Raw genomic sequence first — 21,878 nt, forward strand, 5'->3', positions numbered from 1 at the left:
TCACTGCATTAAAGAAACTTCACACTACAAAATTTCAGTGAAAAACTCACTAAGGAGTACTGAAATGCTATGGTTTGCACTTTATAATGAAAAACTGAGATAAGAAAAGAAATAGATTAGGTGATTATTGGTGTGTCAGTACTTTAATATATTGCAATAAGAATGAAACAAGCTTGATGCTGTATTGATTTTGTCTTGGATAGAGTTAATTTACTTCCCTGCAGCTTGTATGGAAGTAAATTCTGGATTTATGATGAAAAGCATATTGAGAACACAGGAATGTGCCAGCTGTTGCTGAGAAGTTCTGGCACAGGCTGGGAGGGACAGGAGCTCTGAGGGGGCACAGCTGGGCCAGATGACCAGAGACATTCCAGACCATTGGCAGCATGCTCAGCAACAAAAACTGCAGGAAAAAGGAGAAAGGGATGTCCCTCCCAAAGTAACCCTCAGGTGTGATCCCCATTTCCTTGGAGATGGCTGAACATAAAAGCATATGTTATAGATAAATAACATATTTATAGGGTGATAATCTATATCCACGAGTAGTAAAGGAGCTGAGGGTAGTTTGCTTAGATGTCTAAATAGATATGTCTAAACTTTAACTATTTTTAGAAGAATTCATATCTACCTGTATCTGTGGCTCTTGATTTTTAATGCAAAGAACTACTGGATTTTTTTTTTTTTTTTTTTTTTTTTTTTTTTTGTTCCTTTACAATGGTTCATATTTTAATGTATATCCATTTTGTGTTAATTACCTATTTTCTCATAGCAGATTTTCTGTTAATACCTGGATTACAGCCAGCACCCTGCATTTCTGGTGAGAGCTCCCCACTATGGTTAACCTCAAACTTTTCTGACATCTCTCTTTAATTGTGTTCAAGTCCTCAAAAAGGTCCTGCTTGAAACAATTGGCAATACATGGCACAGTATGCACAGACAAGTTTCTTCCAGGTTTCTTCCCTGGAAATTTGAATGTTTCATCTGCCAAACTGGAGAAGTCAGTATTTTGCTAGTACAGAGCACAGAATATAGTTATCAACTCAAACCCAGATTTATATGGTCACATGGAGATGCACTCTGCTGACAGATTTATTTATTTGTTTGTTTATTACAGAATATGAAAAGTTCTGAAGCACTGTGATAGTCTGAACACAGAGCAGTTTTCTCAGAGGCACCATTTCATTTCTAATGGATAATCAGATTTTCTCCCAGACAATCCATGTTTAGCTCAGATTCACCAGCTGTGTTTCCAGACTCCTGCATGAGACCATTACTCCTGATGAAATACTGCTGGATTCAAGGCTCGTGCAGCCTAAAGGAAATATTGAAGTGATTTATCCTCTGTCTTAATTTCTTAATGAAAGAATTTTTTGGTGTGAAATGAGGTTATTTAGGGTACCTTGTTCCCTTGTGGAGCTGAGTGACAATGCAGCTGTACCATGTGAATACCATGAGCTACTCACATTATACCTTCTTAATGCCATATTTGGAAAATTTTCTTCTTCAGAGGATGGTTCCTTTTATCCTATACCAGGTATCTAAGAATGTTACAATTACCCATCCTTTTCTGCTGCCTATTTCTCTCAAGGGATAATTGCAAAATCTTGGACTAAATAAATCACACATAGATAGCTGATTTTCACATGCATTTTACAGTGTTTTCTGGACTCTGTTCCATCTAGGGCAAACAAATCTGGGATTCATTTTCTAGCATTTCCAAACATCTTTAAAAACAGAGCAGTCATTCAGCTGGAAACTTTTAAGGAAGGGTGACAGCATAGATTCTAAGAGGAAAAACAAGCAAAAAAACCCAAACCCACACATCTCAAGTCAAAACCATAGTAGATACATAGATCCAGCATAGATATACCAAGGTCTAGTTCAATAAATATGAGGAATGTTTGCATGGATTAAGGTTTGGATCTCCTGATTTCAGCTGCTCAGCACTGCCAGTTGATTTCATGAGCAAAGCCCCTTCTCTGGGACTCTTCAGTTGATTTCTTTGGTGAGTCTTCTGCAAGTAAAAGTCTTTCTCATGGCAGCCCTGACCTCTTTGTTTCTAAGGCAATATATGAGAGGGTTCAGGAGTGGCACAACCACCGTGTACAGGACTGACACCAGCTTGTTAGCAGGGAAGGTGTACATGAGCTTAGGGTGGGCGTAGGTGAAAAGAGTGGTGGAGTAGAACAAAATCACCACAGTCAGGTGGGAGCTGCAGGTGGAAAAGGCCTTTTGCCTCCCCTGGGAAGAAGGAATCTTCAACACAGCAAACAGGATGCAGATATAGGAGGCCACAACAGTGCCCAGAGGCACCATGATGACCAGCAGAGCCAAGGTGAAGTCCACTAGCTCAGCCAAAGAGGAATCGCTGCAGGAGATGTTCAGGAGGGGTGAAATGTCACAGAAATAATGATTGATTTTGTCCACATCACAGAATGAGAGCCGTGCTATAAAGCTCAGCTTGATGGAAGAGGTGGTCAAACCACACATCCAACAGGCAGCCAGCAGCTGAGCACAGAACTTGTGGCTCATGATGAGGGGGTACCTGAGGGGTTTGCAGATGGCCACAAAGCGGTCGAAGGCCATCACAGCCAGCAGAACATACTCAGTGCAAACAAAAGTCACAAAGAAATGCAGCTGTGCCATGCACCCCTGGAAGGAGATCCTCTTGTCGTGAGACAGGACATCTATGATCATCTTTGGCTCAATGACAGAAACGTACCAGATCTCTAAGAAAGACAGATTCCCGAGGAAGAAATACATGGGGGTTTGCAGGCTGTGGTTATTTCGGATGATGAGAATGATGAGGAAGTTTTCCAACACAGTAAATAAATAAGCCAGAAATAAAGCAGAGAAGAGAAGCAGCTGTACTTCACCAGTGGTGGGAAAACCCAGGAGAATGAAATACATGACTTTGGTTTCATTCCTCCCACCCATTGTGTAGAAGAAAGATGAACCTTATCCACCTGCAATAAATTAATACAATGACACCCAACTACCAGGCTTAAATTCATAGCCATAAGTTACACCACTACTTAAAGACTGTAAAAGCTCAGATATTTTTTGCTGAGTTTTTAGAAATGAACTTTGTGAAATTTATCTGCTCAATTCAGAATTTTTCATTTTGAAAATTAAAGCATGCTTTTCAATTTACATTTCACTGAGATAAATATACATTACAAATCTTGTCTCACCTTAGACAAATGATGACTGATGTCAATATATTATCCATCCAGTATAAAGAAGTGACAGCTTATAGAGAGACATTCACATTTCCAATGCTTTAGTTTCTACATCTAAACATTTCTAAAGTTATATCATATATATTCCATAAACTCTAAAAGAAATGTGAAGCACCACAAGGATATATTCATTTTGATAATAAAAATCTCTCCCAAAAACATTTGAAGGAGCCAATTAGAGGTTTCTGTATCTGGCTCTGAGCATACTTACATCTACACAAAGTCTATTAAGATGGTACACAGAGCATCTCAGATACAGCATAAGTGCAAGCAAATTTTAATTCTGGGTCTGGTTTGTTTGCATCTAACTCAGATTAATCCTTCAAAAATAAGAATGGCTCAGCCTGTGCTGTTAAAAAGAGAACAAAACTGTTCTCAAACTTCTGTAGTAGAGTCCACTGCCTTAGCTGGTCCTGCTGAATATGGTCAGTAGGGTACAGATGAAGTGTGGACTGACATGTCAGTGCTGTGATTTATACCAGCACAGAGAAATCAACACTTTATTTACCTGTGGTGTCTCATGAGGTCTGATTCAGAAATTGTAGTTAATCTCCCAATGGAAGCAATCACAGAAAGAGGAGGGATGTTATTGTTTCCTCTGTGAATGCATGCAGAGTAGAAGAAACTCTGAAGATTTTTTTTCTGAGACATTGAACAATGAAAGAATACCAGGTAGTGTCTACTGATTTTTATAGGGCAGAGGAAAGTAAAATCATACCCTGAGGCAGAAGATATGGCAGTCTTTTACTGAAAGGTAGTATAGAAAAATATTTTAGTGCCCTAATCTAAATCAGTAACCTTAACTGGTTTTTGGAGTGAGAGATTTTGGTAAGTGTCCTTATACTCCCACTGGAGTTATGTGAACAATCTTCAGAGACACAAATATGCATTTTAATGCAGTGCAAATATGTTCAGAGCAAAAGGAGGATCAGAGATAACATTGATCTGTCACCTGATGAGGTCAGCTGCCTCCCAGGTAGAGCTGAGGAGCTGCTGCAGGATTCTGCAGCATGAGGAGTACAAACCTGATGTGGTCCCCTCCATGCTGCCAGGTGGGAGCAGCCCGAGTCAGCTCTTTGTAAAATCTCCTTCCAGTTGGTCTTGAAACGTAAATTTTAAGGACTTTCGAGATTTTAGAGGAGCTAAGATTTTAGTTAGAGATAAGCTTTACTAGAGTTAATGAAAATAAATGAAGATGAAGTTAAGAGTTAGTAGTTAACTAATAATTGATCGTCAGCATGATGTTTAGTTAGCTGGGTTCATAATGAAGAATACACAAACTCACAAATAGCTTTTAGGAACATAAGACAATTGGGGGCCTCCTCTGTTCTGAAACCAATTGAAGACAAGGAATGGGAGCTCTACCAAGAGTTCATTTGTCATATTGGAGTTGAAAAGGTAGAAAGGTCAGAACGAGGAAGACTTCATTTACTTTCTCCTTTTGGGACCCATCCTCATCAAAGGGACCACTGACCCATTTCAAGGAACAAACCACGCCTGCTGAATGGCTTTTGGAGTGATTAGCATACAAAGAGGGGAATGAGACGTACCAAAATTATGAATATGTATTTGTATTTTGAGTATTCAGTATTCATATGGATAAAAGGAGTCTGTAATCACTTGAAATGCGTGGTGTGTATTTGGGAGCTATCCTGCACCCTGCCCGGCGTCGAATAAACATAAACTTTCTAACTTTAAACTGTTAGAGAGTTTTTGTCCGTCACAGTTGGATATTGGCACTAGATCAATACCCATATTTTTTTAATAAATCAGTCTCATGTGAATCAGATATCTTATTTCAGCCAGAACCACGACTAAAATTACATCCATACACTGAGAATAATGGGAGTTTAGCATCTAGGAGAGCTGGAATCACAGAAGTTATTTGGCTGTTGGGGCACACATTTTGATTTATTTTGCAAATATGCAAGAATCTTGTGACATTTGACATGCATTATGGTATGCTGTTGAATTCTAACTTCTGGCCAAAGCCACATGTGCATGCTCAGGAATGTAAGGGCATCTCATGAAGAAAACAACTTTAAAATAATGTCAGTGCATGGAGAAGGGAGAGTAGTGTTAGTTCTTTCCTCATTTCTGTCAGGCTGGTGAGGGTCCAACTACCATGGACCAATTTTGGGATCCCTGCAATTCAAGGAAAATGTGGATAAATTACAGAGGTGCTTCCTAAGGCCTGCTAAGATGTGAAGATATGATTCAGGGTACATGCACCATGAAAAGAAGTTAATGGGTTTGTTCAGTAGGGGTTATTGGAGGCTGTGCCGTGGTCTAACAGTGACAACATATAAAAAGGGACAAAGACAATGATTTGCAACTCAGTAGCTGCTATTAATGCTTCTAGATGTGAGGTCAGAACAGTGCTTAAACAGCTTCCCTGAGAGATTTGAGTACCTCTAACATTTTCAGCTCTCAGCTAGACCAAGGCACAGCTGATGTATATAGAGACAAGGGCAGAGTTATGCTATAAAAGGGAAGTCAAATTATAAATATTTATAAATATTTAATAAATATAAATATAAAAATCTGGAGTACTGCACCCAGCCCTTGGCTCCCCAGTGGAAGAATGACGTGGATCATCTGGAGAGCATCCATTTCCTGGATGGAATTGAATATATTGCTCAATGTTAAAATCTACTCAGTGGGCACCTACAGCCAGATTCACTTCCCTAAACATCAATTTCTGCTGCAGTTTGAGGTGCCACAGGCTTTTCCATTTGACATCCACACCAAAGAATCAACAAAAACTTGGGTTGGGAAGATAGAACTTTACTTCCAGAGTATTTTAACTCACTCTGCTGTCACAAACACATTTCAGGGTGGTCATGTTTTCCAGGAACTTGCCAGGTCAAGCTTTGCAAAGCTCAAAGGACAGAGATTTCATGATCTTTCTGGGACTTGTGGTGTGGTGCTTCATCACTCTGATTGATTTTGTTTGATTTTTTTCTCTTTTTTTTGGGCTATCTTATCTGAATTTAATTTGTTGGAACAAGTTCCTGTTGTCTTTTCAGGCATGCCCAGTTAAGAATTGCCTCTATCTCCTCTGTAACACTCTTCAGGTGGTGGCAGATGGCAGCTAAACATCTCCTAAAAAATTCTCTTTTCCAGACTTAAACAACTGCTCCCATCTGTCTCTCTCTCTGTGCTGTGTGCTCCCACCCTTCTGTCATTTGGTACCTCTCTGCTGGACTGTCCATTTTGTCCTTCTTGCAGTGGGAAGTGCCAAACTGGACACAGTAATGTTGCTGTGGTCCTGGATAACAGAGTCCAACATAATTTATCATCAGGCCTGCTGGTGCAAGATTTTGTGTTTGTGTGTTAAATTACCTTAACATTCCTCCTGATCCTCTCCTTTGAATGTTATTTTAGGAAAGATCTGTGTTTAGACAACTGATTCTTCTCTTAGTGCTTATATCTCCTCATGTAATGTAGAAAAACCACAGGAAAATGACATTTAGAAATCAGGAGGTTCATTTAGTATTTAAAATGGAAATTTAACTGTGCAAATTAAACCCTCTTCCCCAAAAGTAAAGGTTTGTTTTCCAAATCTGAGCTACTTCCCAAAGTTCTATTTGAAGTTAATAAAGAAGAAACTTTCAATGGTCTCCTATCACAGTTATCTAAAATTATTGTTATTATCTGAATTACTGAAGTTCCCATTCTCATTCCTGTGAGGAAAGCTGACATTACTATTTATCTGGGGCCTCAAGTTCTTGAATCCTAGTTTCATGTTAAGTTGGATCAAAGTCAGAATGCAATTTTGTCCTTTGGTGCATACCAAAAAAATACATTAAGAGAAGGTAATTATGTTTATTGCCTTTTCCACTCCTCGGGAATGATGTGTGATGTGTTCAGTTAGAAAAACCTTTTACATTCACACGGGTTCATAGATTTTAGCTGAACATGCAGATTGACTCGGGAGAAGGAATTGTTAAGTGATTTTGAAAGAGAACCCAATTACCATTTCTGTCAAAGTAAAAATCTTTTTAGGCTTTCATGGGACTCAGACACATTTATTTGGAAGTTTATCTTCCAGGCATTACATTAGGGGTCAGATGCAGAAACTCTGGAGAGAGCAGCCCTGCTACACAAGGCCTTCAGTAAAGTGTCCTTCACTTCCTGGTTCCTGAGGCAGTAAATGCATGGGTTTAGCATTGGAGTGACTATGGTGTAAATGATGGACACCAACTTGTTGAGATCCCTGGATTTGATGCTCCTGGGCCGAGCATACATGAAGAGGGTGGCTGAGAAGAAAATGATGACCACAACCAAGTGAGAAGCGCAGGTGGAGAAGGCCTTCTTCCTATTCTGTGCCTTGGGAATGAGCAGAATAGTTCTGATTATGAAGGTGTAAGAAATGATGATGACAGAGAGGGGGATCAACAAAGTAAACAAGGCTGAGATGAAATCCACCGTCTCAGCAAATCGCCGCTGGGCGCACGAGAGGTTGAGCAGCGGGCTGATGTCGCAGAAGAAGTGGTTGATGAGCCCGGGGCCGCAGAAGGAGAGCTGGGAAATGAAGGAGATTTTGAGCACAGCTATGAGGAAGCCGAGCAGCCAGGAGCCCGTGGCCAGCCGCAGGCAGGCCCTGTGGCCCATGGCGAGCGCGTAGTGCAGCGGGGAGCAGATGGCCACGTAGCGGTCGTAGGCCATGGCGGCCAGCAGGACACACTCGGTGCACACCAGGGCGATGAAAAAGTACAGCTGGGCCATGCAGCTGCTGAAGGAGATGTTCTTGTTCTTCACCACCAAGGTGACCAGCAGCTTGGGAACGGTGACTGAAATGTAGCAGGCCTCTAGGAAAGCCAGGTGGCCCAGGAAAAAGTACATGGGCTTGTGGAGCTGGGGGCTGGTTATGACCAGAGTGATGATAATGATGTTCTCAGTGACTGTCAGCAAGTACACAGCAAGGAAAATTGCAAACAGCAGAGCCTGGAGCTCTGTGCTGGTAGGGAATCCCAAGAGGATGAACTCATAGATGTGGGTATCATTTTCTTGTTCCATGATGACCTCGAAGACCTGGAATGTATGAGAAGCAGAAAGGAAAGAAATAAGGGAATATTTTGTATCATCTCCCCCAAGCACCTTCTTCATACTGGACTTGCAAATACACAATACAACTCCCATTATTCTCAGTGTTTGAATGTAATTTTAGTCGTGGTTCTGGCTTAAGTAAGATATCTGATTCACGTGGGACCAACTGGAAGGAGATTTTACAAAGAGTTAACTCAGGGGCTGCTCCCACCTGGCACCATGGAGGGGACCACATCAGGTTTGTACTCTTCATGCTGCAGAATCCTGCAGTAGCTCCTCAGCTCTACTTGGGAGGCAGCTGACCTCATCAGGTGACAGATCAATGTTATCTCTGATCCTCCTTTTGCTCTGAACGTATTTGCACTGTATTCAAATGCATAGCTTGGCTATTTGTGTCTCTGAAGATTGTTCACATAACTCCAGTGGGAGTATAAGGACACTTACCAAAATCTCTCACTCCAAAAGCCATTACCAGAGAGATTCTACACCAGTTATTTAATTGACATCCCTTATTATTTAACCACTTATGAATTTTTATTTTTTTGTGTGTGTCCTACAGCAGGATTGGTGATTCAGATCCTGGCTCCAAGAAAATATTTGGGCTTCACTGATTTCTTCACAGACCTTCTTACCCCTGTCTGCACTTAAAACCCAGTCAGAGGGGAAGAGACAACATAATTAAATGTGTGTTTGATCTCAGTCCTGAGCTCCCCCCCAGACAGAAGCACAGTCCTGCTGAGTGGCTGCACTCATGCACAGCAAACTTGAGCTGTTTTACATCTCCCTTACTCCTGAATATATGCAGAAGAAAATAAGTGTTTCTTCTCTCACACAGAGTACTTTAATTAAGTTTGCTAGGGTGAAGGGATATGTGCATTTGGGTTTTTCTTTCAAAATTGGAAAGGACCTATGCAGCTGAAAATTTCTCTCATTTTCAATGTATTGATTAAAATTGGCCACTTGTCCCCCCACTACCAGTTTTTACAAAGAGTCTTGGACTACATTAATTACAGTAGCCATCCATCATTTTTCTTTTGCATTAATTGATAGAAAGAATCTTGATTTTTCACAAAATACCTGAAGTTTGATGTCTATGCCTTTTATTTCCACTTCTTAGGGAAGATTTCAAACAACTTTTTTTTACATATTCCTGCACATTCCTATCCAAAAATCAACTGACTTTCTAGCACGATTTACAGTATTTGTTATTCACAAATTATTTTTTCATATAAAATATTAAGAAAAAAATCCATAATGTTCTGAAGAAAAGGAAATATGCATTTTTGTGATATCATTATTTGCCTTTGAGTTTCAAAATATTTATTTCAAATTAGATTTTTCTCTTGCATATGGATAATCTGTGTAGAATCAATCTGATTGCATAATTTACATATTTCATTACAAGTACATAATTGCTGCCAAATAATAAAGTGACAGAATACTAAATACAATTTAATTTCTAAGAATGGCTTTCACATCTCCCAGCCTTCCATGAGATTTAGGCTGTGGTAAATACTGACAGGAAAGGCAGGTAACTCATTTTCCAGTATAGCCAGCAGAGATTCAAGCAGTACAAGAAAAAAACTAGTTTAAGTGATTAGCATGCTATAGAATACAAATCATAACTGAAAAGTGCCTGAATGAAAAGGATATTTAAAAAAGAAAAAAAGAGAAAAATTATGGTTCCCCATTCCATTACAGGCTTTAAAAATTCCAGATCTAACTTATAATACCTTAGAATATTGATTGGCACAGCTTTAATTTTAAAAGGGTGATTAATTGGAGCATTTCAGGTACCTGCCCCCAACCAACAGATCATTCTCAAGTGGCACAAAAATATAACTTCCATATTTCAAGAATTAAGCTTTTCAATGTAAAAATAATGATGAATGTTTTTTACATTCTAGTCCACTGAAAATAGAATATGAATGCCTTTCTTACCACATAAACATGTTCAGAAGCACTGCTATTACACAGAAAACATAGAGACAGAGTGAGGGAAAAGTTATATTTAATTTATACTCTCAACAGAGGTCGTAAGATTTTTAAAAGCACACAAAGTACAATAAGCAATTCCCATATTTCAAGTCTTTTAATCTGTTAAATCCAGCTCTACTTTCCTTTCCAAGCAATCCCTCTCTCTTCTCTCTCACACTTTGAGAAACATGTTCCTGTTTCTCTTAAAAACTGCTCACAACATCACAGAATCCCAGACTGGTTTGGGTTGGAAGAATTTTAAAGCCCACCCAGTGCCACCCCTGCCATGGCAGGGACACCTTCCACTGTCCCAGGCTGCTCCAGCCCTGTCCAGCCTGGCCTTGGGCACTGCCAGGTCCAGGGGCACCACAGCTGCTCTGGGCACTCTGTGCCAGGGCCTGCCCACCCTGCCAGGGAATAATTTCTTTCCAATATCTGACCTAAACTTATTCCTTTCCAGATTGAAGCTGTTCCCCCTTGTCCTGTTGCTCCAGTTCCTGATAAGAACTGGGAATGCCATTTCCAAGACACTCACCATTTATGTTGGAATTCTCAGAGCTCAGGTGAGATCAGATGAGAAGAAACACCTCTAAAAAGCCTAAAGAAAAAGAAATTAAAGGCTTTTTGTCTAAGAAGAGATCAGTATCTATGCTTTTCTCTCTTCCATTGAGCCAAACCTCACCCCTGTGCTGTTCTGTTTCTCTCCAGTGACTGGAAGCTGGTCTGGTGGTGGCTGCTTTGTTAAAAGCTGTGAGCACAAACCCTTCCTGCAGGCTCCTGGCACTTCAGCTGAGCTGGAGATTTCCCAGGATGGTAAAATATCTCTCAGTGCATTATCCTTCAAAGCCCAGGAGGACTGGGAACAGCATGAGAGGGAATAATTTCCCCTCTTTTTTCTAAACCTCAGGGAAAGTGTTGCTCTGCTGCTGGTTGGTTGTTTGCTTCTTAGTTTTTCATGTGCTAACTATTATAGCACTATTCATAATTTTTTTTTTCCTTCTCCCAGGTCACTGATGTCTGTGTGACAAGGCTTCAGACCAGAACTCAGGATATTTGTACTTTGCTGGTGGCTCATGATGGGTAGCTCTGACTTATCAGACTTATCAGTGCCTTCATTTCTCCTTACACTAAATTGTGAAAGAGGTTTTACAGTGAGTTCTGTGAGCCAGAGGGAAGTTTGATAAGAGGATCCATGTTCACCCCTGAAAGAATTTCCTACCAAGGTCACTGACATAAAAACCAAGAAAGAAAGAAGGATAAATAAGAGAAACCTGCAACTGCCTATTCCAATCAGCACTTTGTTTGTCTCTGGTGACCAATGAGTAAAGTGCAAACTTATGAGCTTTGTAAGAATGGATAAAAAGCATGCAGGCTCTAATGAAAACAGTTGGAGCCTTCTGAAAATGGAGTGTGTTGTTTTGTGTTGCCTCCATCTCAACTATGACATTAAATAATTATTGCACTGGTCTTGAATATTACTTGAGGTTCCACAGCAGTACCCAAGCATTAAGTATCAATCTTTTTTAGGTGTGAAGGACACCATTCAGAGGGGAAATCCAACTCCCTGCACGTGCCTACAGAGTAAGAAACACCCAAATATTCAATACACACCCAAATTCAGTAAATATAATCACTTTTTATCCCCTTAATTTTGTCTGGCCTCTGCTTTTACCCATAAAGGTAACCCATAAAGATTGCAGTGTTAGGGAATAACTGGCTGCTGCAGGTTTCTTGTTGTTTCCCCATTGCTCAGGTGACAGCACTCCCACAAAAGGTGAGGATTTGGGTGGAGGTTCCTCCTGGCCCCGAGCCCAGGAGTGACACACACGAGGATCTGTGAGCTGGTACTGGTTCAGCAGGGCTGTGAGCAGCAGAGAACAGCAGCTGCTGAGGTGTGAGCAGTGACAGACCCACGGGTGAGTGTTGTGCTGGCTGCTAGAACCCTGGGTGCTGAGAAATTCAGACTTTCTGTGCTGCCAGGCACTGACTCTCAGGAGAACACTGCATCGACCTGAGGCTGTGCAGAAAGCTTCCAAAATTAATTTATAGAACTGGGATTGTGGGTGTGGAGTTTGGATAGAAGTGTGTTATATCACATGGTGGAAAACTTCAGTTTAAGGTTTTGGAAAATAGTAATATAGAGCAAGATGGAGGTTTTAGGGGAGTGGATGGTCCTTCCCCTTCCTCTTTCTTCCCCTTCTTCTCCTTTCTTCACCTTCTCCATGGGTTTGGGTGGTTTTGTGTAATTGGACAGAAAAGTCCACGTTGCAGGGCACAGGTGGTTGGTTATTTGGTTAAAAGTAAAAATAATTTCGGTGTTATTTCTTAACTGGATGGGTTTTTTTTTTTTCCCTAAAGGACCATGTAGAGAGAGATACGGGGCATTTTGTAGCTTGTTAGTGAAATGCTGTAGGACTCATGGCTTGTAAGGCTGTAATACAATAAGAACTGAGTTGGGCTGAGAAAGGATCCCAACAGGAGGAGATGCTGAAGAGCAGCTGAAAGCAGGGGATGGCCAACACTGACAAACAGAATGCCCCAGAGAGTCTTTTCAGAAGGCTGGCACAAAGGAAGATGTGGCTGAACCACAGCTGTGAGCAGCCCCAGAATGGAGGGAGAAGATGACCCAGAGAAAAGGAGTGTGACCTTAGAAAAAAAGAGAACTGCAGCAGTGAGGGACAGAGGAGGAAGCCCAAGGAAGCAAGGTCAAAAAGCAGAGCTAAGGGGGGAAAAAAGAGAGAGAGAGAGAAAGAATGAATGAAAGAAAGAAAGGGCACTGGCTGGGGAAAAAATAAAACCCGATTCAGAGAAAATCTGAAATGAGTATTATCGGTTTGAACAATTAAAAATGGTTTACTATACTATAGTAAAATGAGAGCTCAGTGTGTAGCATAGTGTGTAGAGATGTATTATAAATATCTAGATGTAAAGCTTTCTATCTAGAAAACAAATTTTTCTCTGTATTATATCCAAGCCTGCAGTGCAAAACAAAAGACTTACTCAGTATTTAATAACAGCAGTATTTTCTGCCTTTTTGGTTTTGTGGGTTTGGAGTTTTTTTTCCACTTTGCTGTCAATCCAGAGTTCACAATCTTTTTTGCAGCACTAAGGAGATGAGAATCACCAAATTCCATGGACTGGCTATTCTGGTGACAGCAGGAATCACTGGTGTAATCTGGTGGGTGTTTAACCTTTGATAATTATTCTCAGCTAGCATTTCTTTCTATTGCCCAGACTGAGACAGGTTTCTTCTAACTAATGCAGTTAACAATGTGAGCATTTACACAAAGCTAAATTCAATTTTACATTCAAAAGGTGAAAATAAGCAAGGCGGGGACACTTTTAACCTCTTCTAAAAGTAATCCTAAAAGTATGATTAATTCCTGTGTATTCCTGCGAGCCCAAGTATGTGTTTTCATGTTTACATCCCACACCTCCAGACCAACACAAGGATCCTGGCACAGAGCTGGAACTCTGTGCAGTGGATTGAGCTGTGTTTATTTAGCTGCACTTTTTTTTATTTAGTTGCTTTGGGTCTCCCTTGGTGCTCATGTCTGCCACAGCCAGGCTTTCGTGGTGTGTATTCAGTGCTCTGGAGCCTGAAATCAGAGCAAGTGGGGTTAATTCAGAGTTGGCTGGAACAATATTGAAGATCTGCTCCAGCTGGAGGAATTAGGGCAAGATTTCAGCCCCACACTTCCTCTGCAGCAGAGCATCCATCACAAATGCTCCCATTCTTGTTTGAAAGGGCAGTCAGGCTCCCATCAGAGGAGATCCCACAGACTGGCCAGAGCAGAGTGATGCTGTGAACAGCTGGTTTCAAGAGGCAGCTGCACAGGCAGTTCCAGCATCAGCTGAGACCAAGCTCTGCTGGAAAGCACACACATTTCATTTGGTGCCAATTAAATAATTCACAGATCCTCAGAGTTAATTGCTCTTCAGACAACTTTAGGCTAAACTCCTGTCTTGAAGCAGCTGAGATTTGCAAATCCTCATCTCCATCCTGACCCTACAAATGTTCTGTTAGTTTTGTTTTGTAGTTTCAGTCACACAGGAAGTAGAGGAGAGGTTGATTTTTGTTTTCATCATTGACTCATTGCTTTCTTATCCTGCCCAAGGTACTACTACCCTTTCTCCCCAGCCAGAGCCCAGGAACACAAAGCCTCCCCTGGAGAGGATTCAGTCCTGTAAGTTCATTCTGCATGCAAACCAAAACAAAATAAAAAAAGTAATAAAAAAGGTATGGACATAGTGGAGAGTGTTTACCAAAGGATCATTCCAGGCCATGAGGACAACACTCATCTGAAAAGACTCATTCTTAGGCACCAGATCCATGCCCTAGAAGTGCTAATTTCCATTTTGGTATGAGCCATTCTGCAGGGCCCAGCAGGCTCAGATTCCCAAAATTTCATATGGGCAAATTTGAATCCATTGGTGCAGCTCCCCCAAAGTCCTGCAGTGAAAAGGGAATTTAGTCCCACCTGCCTTGGACACCTGGGAGCTGCTGTCTCTGTACCAGGAACTCATTCAGGCTTCCTCTGTATTCACTAAAAAAAAATTGGGCCCTTTGGCATATTGTCTACTCCCTCTGGGTTAGTGTTGTCCACAAACATGATGAGAGCTAACAGATTCTGGATATGGAATTAAGAAAGAGTTTAACCTGGTAGTTTACCAGACTGAAGCTTCCTGGGATTTTAATGCTTAGTTTCATTTAACTGAACCATATTTTACTATTTTCTTTTTTTTTCTTTTTTTTTTTGTCTTGTGGATTACACTTCTCTTATCCCCACTGCTTTTTTTTTACTTCACTTTCCCCTCTTCATCACTTCTTTTATAACAAGCACAGTTGTGTAATTCTCTGGAAATGCTGCTCTAAGGAGTCTAGCATATATGACATGGTGAGAAATAAACTTTAATGGCAGTAAAACAATATGAGAAAAACAATGCATTCTTTTTGTCATTAATTTGAAACTTAAAGATTGCAGTATGAGAACATTTGAATACCACCACCACTCCCCCACCCCAAAAAAAATGTTTATATGGCTAGATATCTTTCTGGTTTTGTGTATATGTGATTATTTTAATTTCCCTCTATTAGCCTGTTTAATCTGTTACTTTTAGTAATTGTTCCCACTTGACAGAATCTGTTTTTCCTGGTGGAAAATCTAGGAATCAGGACTGGTGGGTTCCCACTCAGTGACCCATCCACAGGAACCTGCACAAGCAATGAGAATGGAGAGCAGTGACCTCTGCTCTGTGTCCTATGGACATAAACCTGCCAGAAAAATACAAACTTTGTGCAAGGTCTTTGGCCTTACTGGACCAGGCTCTCACTGGGTAGAAGTAAAACTGAGTTTTCTAAAGATGCACCACAGAAACACACATGTTGAAAATAATTTTAAAGCCAATTAATTTGCATTCAGAGCTACTTACATCAGCTGAGTAGTCTGTTAAATGTAGTTCACGCTACATGAACTTATATAAATAATAAAATAGTGTTTGTGGTGGAGTCTGGCTGGATGCTCACTGACACTGAACCACACAAACATCTCTGGTGGGGCTCATCTCTCAGAAAAAGAAAATCTGAAACTTCTGTGCCACGATGCATTTATGTACCTTTTATTTCTCCCTCATTTGCAGGAAAAGAGACCTATATGAAACATCTCTGATGTTCCCATGGTAAGTGCATCTCCTCTGGCTCCATTTCCATGATATCCCACTGTTCTCAGAAACACAGACTCTGACTGGCACAGAAAGCTCAGGACAGCTGTGAGCTGAGAACGAATAGGAAAGGATGCCTGAGTAGAAAAACAGCTCTCCCAGAAACCATCAGAAATGCATAGATGAAGAACCTTTCATTTGTTACTTTCAGAAAGGAAACTGAGAAATGCTGGTGAATATTGAAAGTATTCTGGTTTAATTTTATCTTAATTCATTTTTTTGCATCCTCTGTCACCATTCAGAAGCTAAAAAACAAGAAGCCTTGGCTGATCCTATTTCTAGTGGTACCAGTCAGCATCATACATGATGTTCGGAATTAACATTTTAGGTCACTAAATGAATTATTTAGTGGTGAATATGAATTATTTAGGGATGAATTAGTTTCTGGAATTGCCTATTACAGAGCCATGTGCGGTAGAAAAAAAAGCAAAACATAATAAAAAAGTAATAAAATAGGTATGGACATACTGGAGAGAGTTTAGCAAAGGATCATGAAAGGGCTGGAGCATGTCTCCTGTAAAGAAGGTTGAGAGAGCTGGGACTGTTCAGCCCAGAGCAGAGCAATCCCTCCCATCTGCTCTGGAAATTAGCCTGGCTGACTGTGGGGATAGAAAAACAGAAACCTCCACAGACACTGAAGGATTTGATCTGCAGCCTTGGAAAAAGCTTAGATTGATGTAAAAATACAATACTCAGCTATTAAGCAGAAAATTCATAAATTTATGTTTCTATAGGTGTAGGTGAGAATATGCCTTCAGTGAGTGCCAAACTGTGCTGAGCAGATGGTGAAGGGTGACAGTGTCAGGGTGTGGCTGTGTGGAATAAGCTGAGAGTTCAGAATTATCACAGAAGCCAATGTGTGCACGTGAGTTCAAAGCCCTTTGGACAAAAGTACCCCCAGTGCAGCAGAGGTGAGTAAAGGTGGTAGGTTAGAAAAGCCAAATAAACCCTGTGGCAGCTGTCCTTTGGGTTAGAAAGTTCTCTATTGCCTTGTAACAGAGAACTTGTGACTGCTCTGGAGCTGTGGCCGAATGCTTGCTCCTCTAAAACCTCACAGCCCCTGAGAGTGATGTTTGTCTGAGCAATAAATCCTTCTGAGCTTGAAAACAGTCCCATCCCTTCATTTCCAGCAGCAATAGCTGACCTTATTAGCATAGCTCTAAACTCCATTCCTTGTGGGAAGGGGATGTTCTTCTGAGTGTCAGAGATAAAGCAGTAAACAACACCCTAGGAAGCATCAAGGAAATACCTGTCCATCATCCCAAAGGAATCAGGGGGCAAATTAGGGATCTCCTCCTCCTACTCTTTCCAAAGGAGGAGATCAACAGCCCAGCTGAAGAGCCTCCATCAATACACAGGTAAGGAGCAGAAATCTGTGCTGAATCAGAAATCTGTGATGGATTGAATGTGAAGATGTGAATTATGATGGCAGAAACCATGAAGTCCTTCAGCCAATTTCTTTAAGAGGGATATTTCTCAGAGAGAAAATAGGAGTCTGCCTACCTAATGTCATACAAGCAGTGGATGAATTCAAGTTTCTTGAGAAATAGCCTGAATGGTCACATATATGCCTTTACAAATCTGCTAAATGGTGATTTTTACACAACATAAATTCTTCATTGGGCATCTTTAGAATGCTTATGAATTATGAATAATTATTAATTATTATCATAGTGGAGAGCTGCACACCTGGGTCACTGCAGCTGAAGGCCAAGAGCTTTCCAGGAGACACAGGCTGGGAACAATGGGAGGAAGTGCTGTGCTCTAAGGCATGGATGGATTGCTAAAATCTGCCTCTGAGTGACAGGCACCAACAGCCTGGGAGCTGGGGGGGATGAAAATCAAGGATTTCACCACCTATTGCAGGTGGTGGCACGATGTTGCAGCAAGGCAGAAAAATTAAAAACAAAGGCCTCACAAAATCAGGCCTGCTCTGTTAAATCAGTGGCTGCCCTTGCCAAGATAACACTTTGCAAGTTCTCATGTAAAAGCAATCCTGGTGTGAGCAGTCTGTTAATATAACAATCTATTCCTGGGTAAAAAACAACCAGCACCTGCATAAACATTAAATCTATCCCATGAGAATCAGTGAAGAAAATATATAAACAATTGAAGAATAGAGAGTTTTGATTGACAAGTAAAATACCTTTTATTAAATAATAAATTAGCAAGTAAGCTACTTTTAAGTAGCTTAGTAGTAACTACTACTTGTTGCTTGTAAGTAGCTTGGTAGTAACAAGTAAGCTACTACATAAAGTAGTAAGAAAGCTACTCACACATGAGGTCTGTAAAAAAATAAAAACGAGTAGTGTGAATTAAAAATGGGCTTTTTCCACCATGAAGAAAATGGGAGTGTGGTGGGATTTATTGTGCTATCTCAGATTTTGCTGACAGTACTTTCTTGACCCTTAGTGATTCCAAAGGGAAACTGGAATGATTAACTCAGTGGTAGACATCTCTGTTTGTCCTCCTGAAGTTCTGGGCCATCTAAACCCTGCCTCATTCTCAACCCCTTGCAGGAGAAGGGATGTGCTGGTGCTGACACCATGGCTGGCTCCAATTGTCTGGGAAGGCACGTTCAGCAGAGACATCCTGAATGCTCAATACCTGCAGAAGAAGGCAGTCACTGGAGTGGTCACTTTTGCTGTTGAAAAGTATTGGTTTGTCTTTTATTTCTTGTCAAATAGTTACAACTCTCTGCAATGCTGCTCATGGAGCACGAGTGAGAAACATTCCAAAGACTGAATGTGGGCAGCTCTAGACTGGGAGAAATGTGACATGTCAGTGTCACCTTCCAAAGTAAGGCAGCTGGTTGGGACATTGTTTTGAATAGGACAAAAAATTATCCTTGGAAATATAATTAGCATTTTGACCCATTGAAATAAAAATTCTAGCTCCTGCTGCATTTCTAACAACAAGGATAGAGTATCCTGCACCTAAAAATAGAGAAATTCTGTGAAGTTGAGATTTTATTTGACCTCTGTAAGAGTTTAAAGGTAAAATATTAGCTCTAGTAAAAATATCAGACATGCTGTTACAGCTCATATGTTCTTGGGGAGGTTCTTTTTTGAGTTTCAGAGCAAATATCTATATTCTATCTCTATACCCTCTATCTCCACTGGCATCTTAGAGTAACACAGCACTTCAGGTACTTGAGGGTGATCAAAACTATTTAATTGATAATTTTCACCTTCTCCTATGAAAGCAGTCTTGAGAGAGTTGGGGTTGTTGAGCCTGGAGAAGACAAGGCTCCAGGAAGGGCTTAGAGCCCTCCTGTACCTAAAGGGGCCCTACAGGAAAGGGAAGAGGGATTTTTTACAAAGTTGGGTAGAGACAGAATGGGGGAGAATAACTTTACACTGAAAGAGGGTAGATTTAGATTAGATATTAGGAAGAAATTCCTCACTGTGAGGGTGAGAGGCCCTGGCACAGGGAGCCCAGAGAAGCTGTGGCTGCCCCTGGATCCTTGGAAATGTCCAATGCCAGGTTGGAGCAACCTGGGACAGTGGAAGGTGTCCCTGTCCATGGCAGAGGGTGGAATGAAATGGTCTTTAAGGTCCCTCCCAGTACAAACCATTCCATGATTCTCTGTTGATTCCATGATCCTCTCTATGAAGTTAAAATATTCAACTGCAGGAAGAGCACAGGGGAGCAGATAAAAGGGAGGGATGAGAGGATTTACATGATACAGTGATATTAGAGAGCAGCACTGGGTGGAAGGCATGTGTTCTGTGGCAAGTTAAAACATGAATTTAGTGAAAGCTAAAATGTAAATGTGCAGCAGCATGGGGAAGGCTTGAAGGGCAGCAGCTGTGTTAAATAAAGAGCACTAACACTGTGAGAAGGAGCAACAGATAGAAAAGTACAAAGAAAGGGAATTTGAAAAGCTGTTGTTCTTCAGCAGGAGAAGCCTCTCCATTCTTTTCCTTTCCATGTCTTTTAGATATGTCCAGTTCATAGAAGGGTTCATGAGCTCTGCCAACAAGTACTTCCTTGCTGGGCACCCTGTGAATTTCTACTTGTTCACAGACAATCCTGAGAAGATCTCTCACATTCAGATGGCCCCTGAGAACCACCTGTTTGTCATCCCTGTCCAGAACGACCCCAGGTGGCAGGATATCTCCAGGAGCCGTATGGACATCATCAGCTGCTACATCCAGAGCCAGTTCCAGCACGAGGTGGACTATCTGTACTCCCTGGACATCAATGTCCAGCTCCTGGCACACATCGGCGTGGAGATCATCGATGCCCTGGTGGCCACCATCAGCTCCTGGCAGGTCACCCCACAGCACGAGAACAAAGGCTCTGAGACACACCCTGACTCACAATCTGCCATCCCTGAGGGACAAGGGGACTTCTACTACACAGCGAGCTTCTACGGGGGCAGCGTGCCCGAGGTCTACAAGCTGACCCGAGCCTGCTCTGCAGGGCTGAGGGAGGACACAGAAAATGGCATTGAGGCTCCCTGGCACCACGAGAGCCACCTCAACAGGTACCTGCTGCAGCACAGGCCCACACGCCTGCTGTCCCCAGAGTACTACTGGCACCCCGAGCTGAGCTCCAGCACCATCCAGGTGAAGAGGATGTGCCCTGTGCACCAGCACAGCCAGAGGAAAAGAATGTGATCTTTCAAAAATTGGGAGCAGCACTTAGCAAAGGCCACCTGGTAAATTAACACCCATCCAAGGTTCCACCAATCGAGCAGGTCCTGCTCAGTCTGAGCCCCTGAATATATAGACAGAGAAAGAGCCCCAGTGGCACATGCCAGAGGTTTGTAGGGAAATCAGTGTGGATCAATTCTGCCTCTGTACAGACAAACCCATTCGTGGGATTGTCTTTGCTCAGGGACCAGGCTGTACATGGTGGATAATGCAGAGAGATGGAGCAACACGATGTGAACCTCAGGGGGATCTGATTGTGGGGTGAGACTCATGCAAATATCTCTGTTTGCTGATGTTACTGCCAGTGTCTGTACATGAAAATACACAGACACGAGACAGAAGGAAATGTGTAGGTGTCAAAGGTTTGAGCAAGTGAAATAGAAGGAAACGTGTCTTCCTGAACCAAAGAATGTGAGGTCTTTCCTCTTCACAGCCCCACTAAACTGAGGGTAAGGGGCAAAGAAAGTTTCCCTCTGTTTCTAGGACTGCACACATTTTCTTGCATAAAGTGGGTCTCCTTAACTAGAGACTACTAAACCCAGAAATTTATTTTATTAGCAACTTCTTGTTCAACTTTTTGCTTTTCAACTGTCCTTTCTGCATGTTTACAAGCTCAGGATTCTTGTCATACTGAGACATAGCAAAATTGATAAGGACATCCTCAAAAACAGTATTTAGGCATCTGAATAAAGTCAGTCTGCAAATTTACAAATGGTCCCCACAGATAAGGGTCTGCAATTATACTTGTCTTCTGCTGTCTTATATTATTTACTGAAAAGATGTCCTAACAATATGATAATTTAAGAATTTGAATGACACTACTAGCAAGCTTAAATCATTTGCTCCTCAATTTCTGACAAAATGAAGGCCCCTTCCTCATTGTTCAAGTTACAGAACTATCTGATTAACTAAAAACATGTGTGATTCTACAAATCCTAAATGTATGTGGACTATCAAAGGAAAATTAAATCATACTTGAAAAACCATAATCATAATCATTAATTCATACTTACTTTTTCAGCTTTCCTTTTTCAGTATTAGCTGTATCTTCAAATACAGCAATATTTTAACAATGGAATCATTAGCTGAATGATTCATTAAAGTTTTCTATTGCTCTCAGCAGATATGATAGTAGACAAATAACTGAAAATTATGTACACAAGAAAAAAATAGGGTCAAATCAATCCTGTCACACAGCTGCAGTGATAACCCTGTGCTGCTGTGG

The 21,878-nt window shown here is 41.2% G+C and overlaps 3 protein-coding genes across 3 annotated transcripts; 1 reads left to right on the plus strand and 2 right to left on the minus strand.

Annotated features, from left to right (window-relative positions):
- Positions 1-1,989: 1,989 nt before the first annotated feature.
- Positions 1,990-2,937, minus strand: LOC110480581 (olfactory receptor 6Y1-like). Its single transcript, XM_021548620.2, has one exon. It carries the CDS (start codon positions 2,935-2,937, stop codon positions 1,990-1,992), a length of 948 nt encoding a protein of 315 aa, XP_021404295.2.
- A 4,367-nt stretch (positions 2,938-7,304) lies between these two features.
- LOC110480582 (olfactory receptor 6B1-like) lies at positions 7,305-8,264 on the minus strand. Its single transcript, XM_021548621.2, has one exon. It carries the CDS (start codon positions 8,262-8,264, stop codon positions 7,305-7,307), a length of 960 nt encoding a protein of 319 aa, XP_021404296.1.
- A 10,065-nt stretch (positions 8,265-18,329) lies between these two features.
- Positions 18,330-20,617, plus strand: LOC110480583 (histo-blood group ABO system transferase 2). The gene is made up of 3 exons (XM_077788322.1): positions 18,330-18,349; positions 18,512-18,646; positions 19,936-20,617. The coding sequence occupies exons 1-3, from the start codon at positions 18,330-18,332 to the stop codon at positions 20,615-20,617; spliced, it is 837 nt and encodes a 278-aa protein (XP_077644448.1).
- The last annotated feature ends 1,261 nt before the right edge of the window (positions 20,618-21,878 follow it).

This window comes from Lonchura striata, chromosome 25 (assembly GCF_046129695.1).
Source record: "Lonchura striata isolate bLonStr1 chromosome 25, bLonStr1.mat, whole genome shotgun sequence".
NCBI classification, from domain to species: domain Eukaryota; kingdom Metazoa; phylum Chordata; class Aves; order Passeriformes; family Estrildidae; genus Lonchura; species Lonchura striata.

Coding starts and splice junctions, on each gene's coding strand:
- LOC110480581 (XM_021548620.2), bottom strand. CDS start 2,937: ATGGGTGGGAGGAATGAAACCAAAGTCATGTATTTCATTCTCCTGGGT.
- LOC110480582 (XM_021548621.2), bottom strand. CDS start 8,264: ATGGAACAAGAAAATGATACCCACATCTATGAGTTCATCCTCTTGGGA.
- LOC110480583 (XM_077788322.1), top strand. CDS start 18,330: ATGAAGAAAATGGGAGTGTG. Junction 18,350..18,511: donor ATGAAGAAAATGGGAGTGTG/GTGGGATTTATT, acceptor AACCCCTTGCAG/GAGAAGGGATGTGCTGGTGC. Junction 18,647..19,935: donor GTCACTTTTGCTGTTGAAAA/GTATTGGTTTGT, acceptor CATGTCTTTTAG/ATATGTCCAGTTCATAGAAG.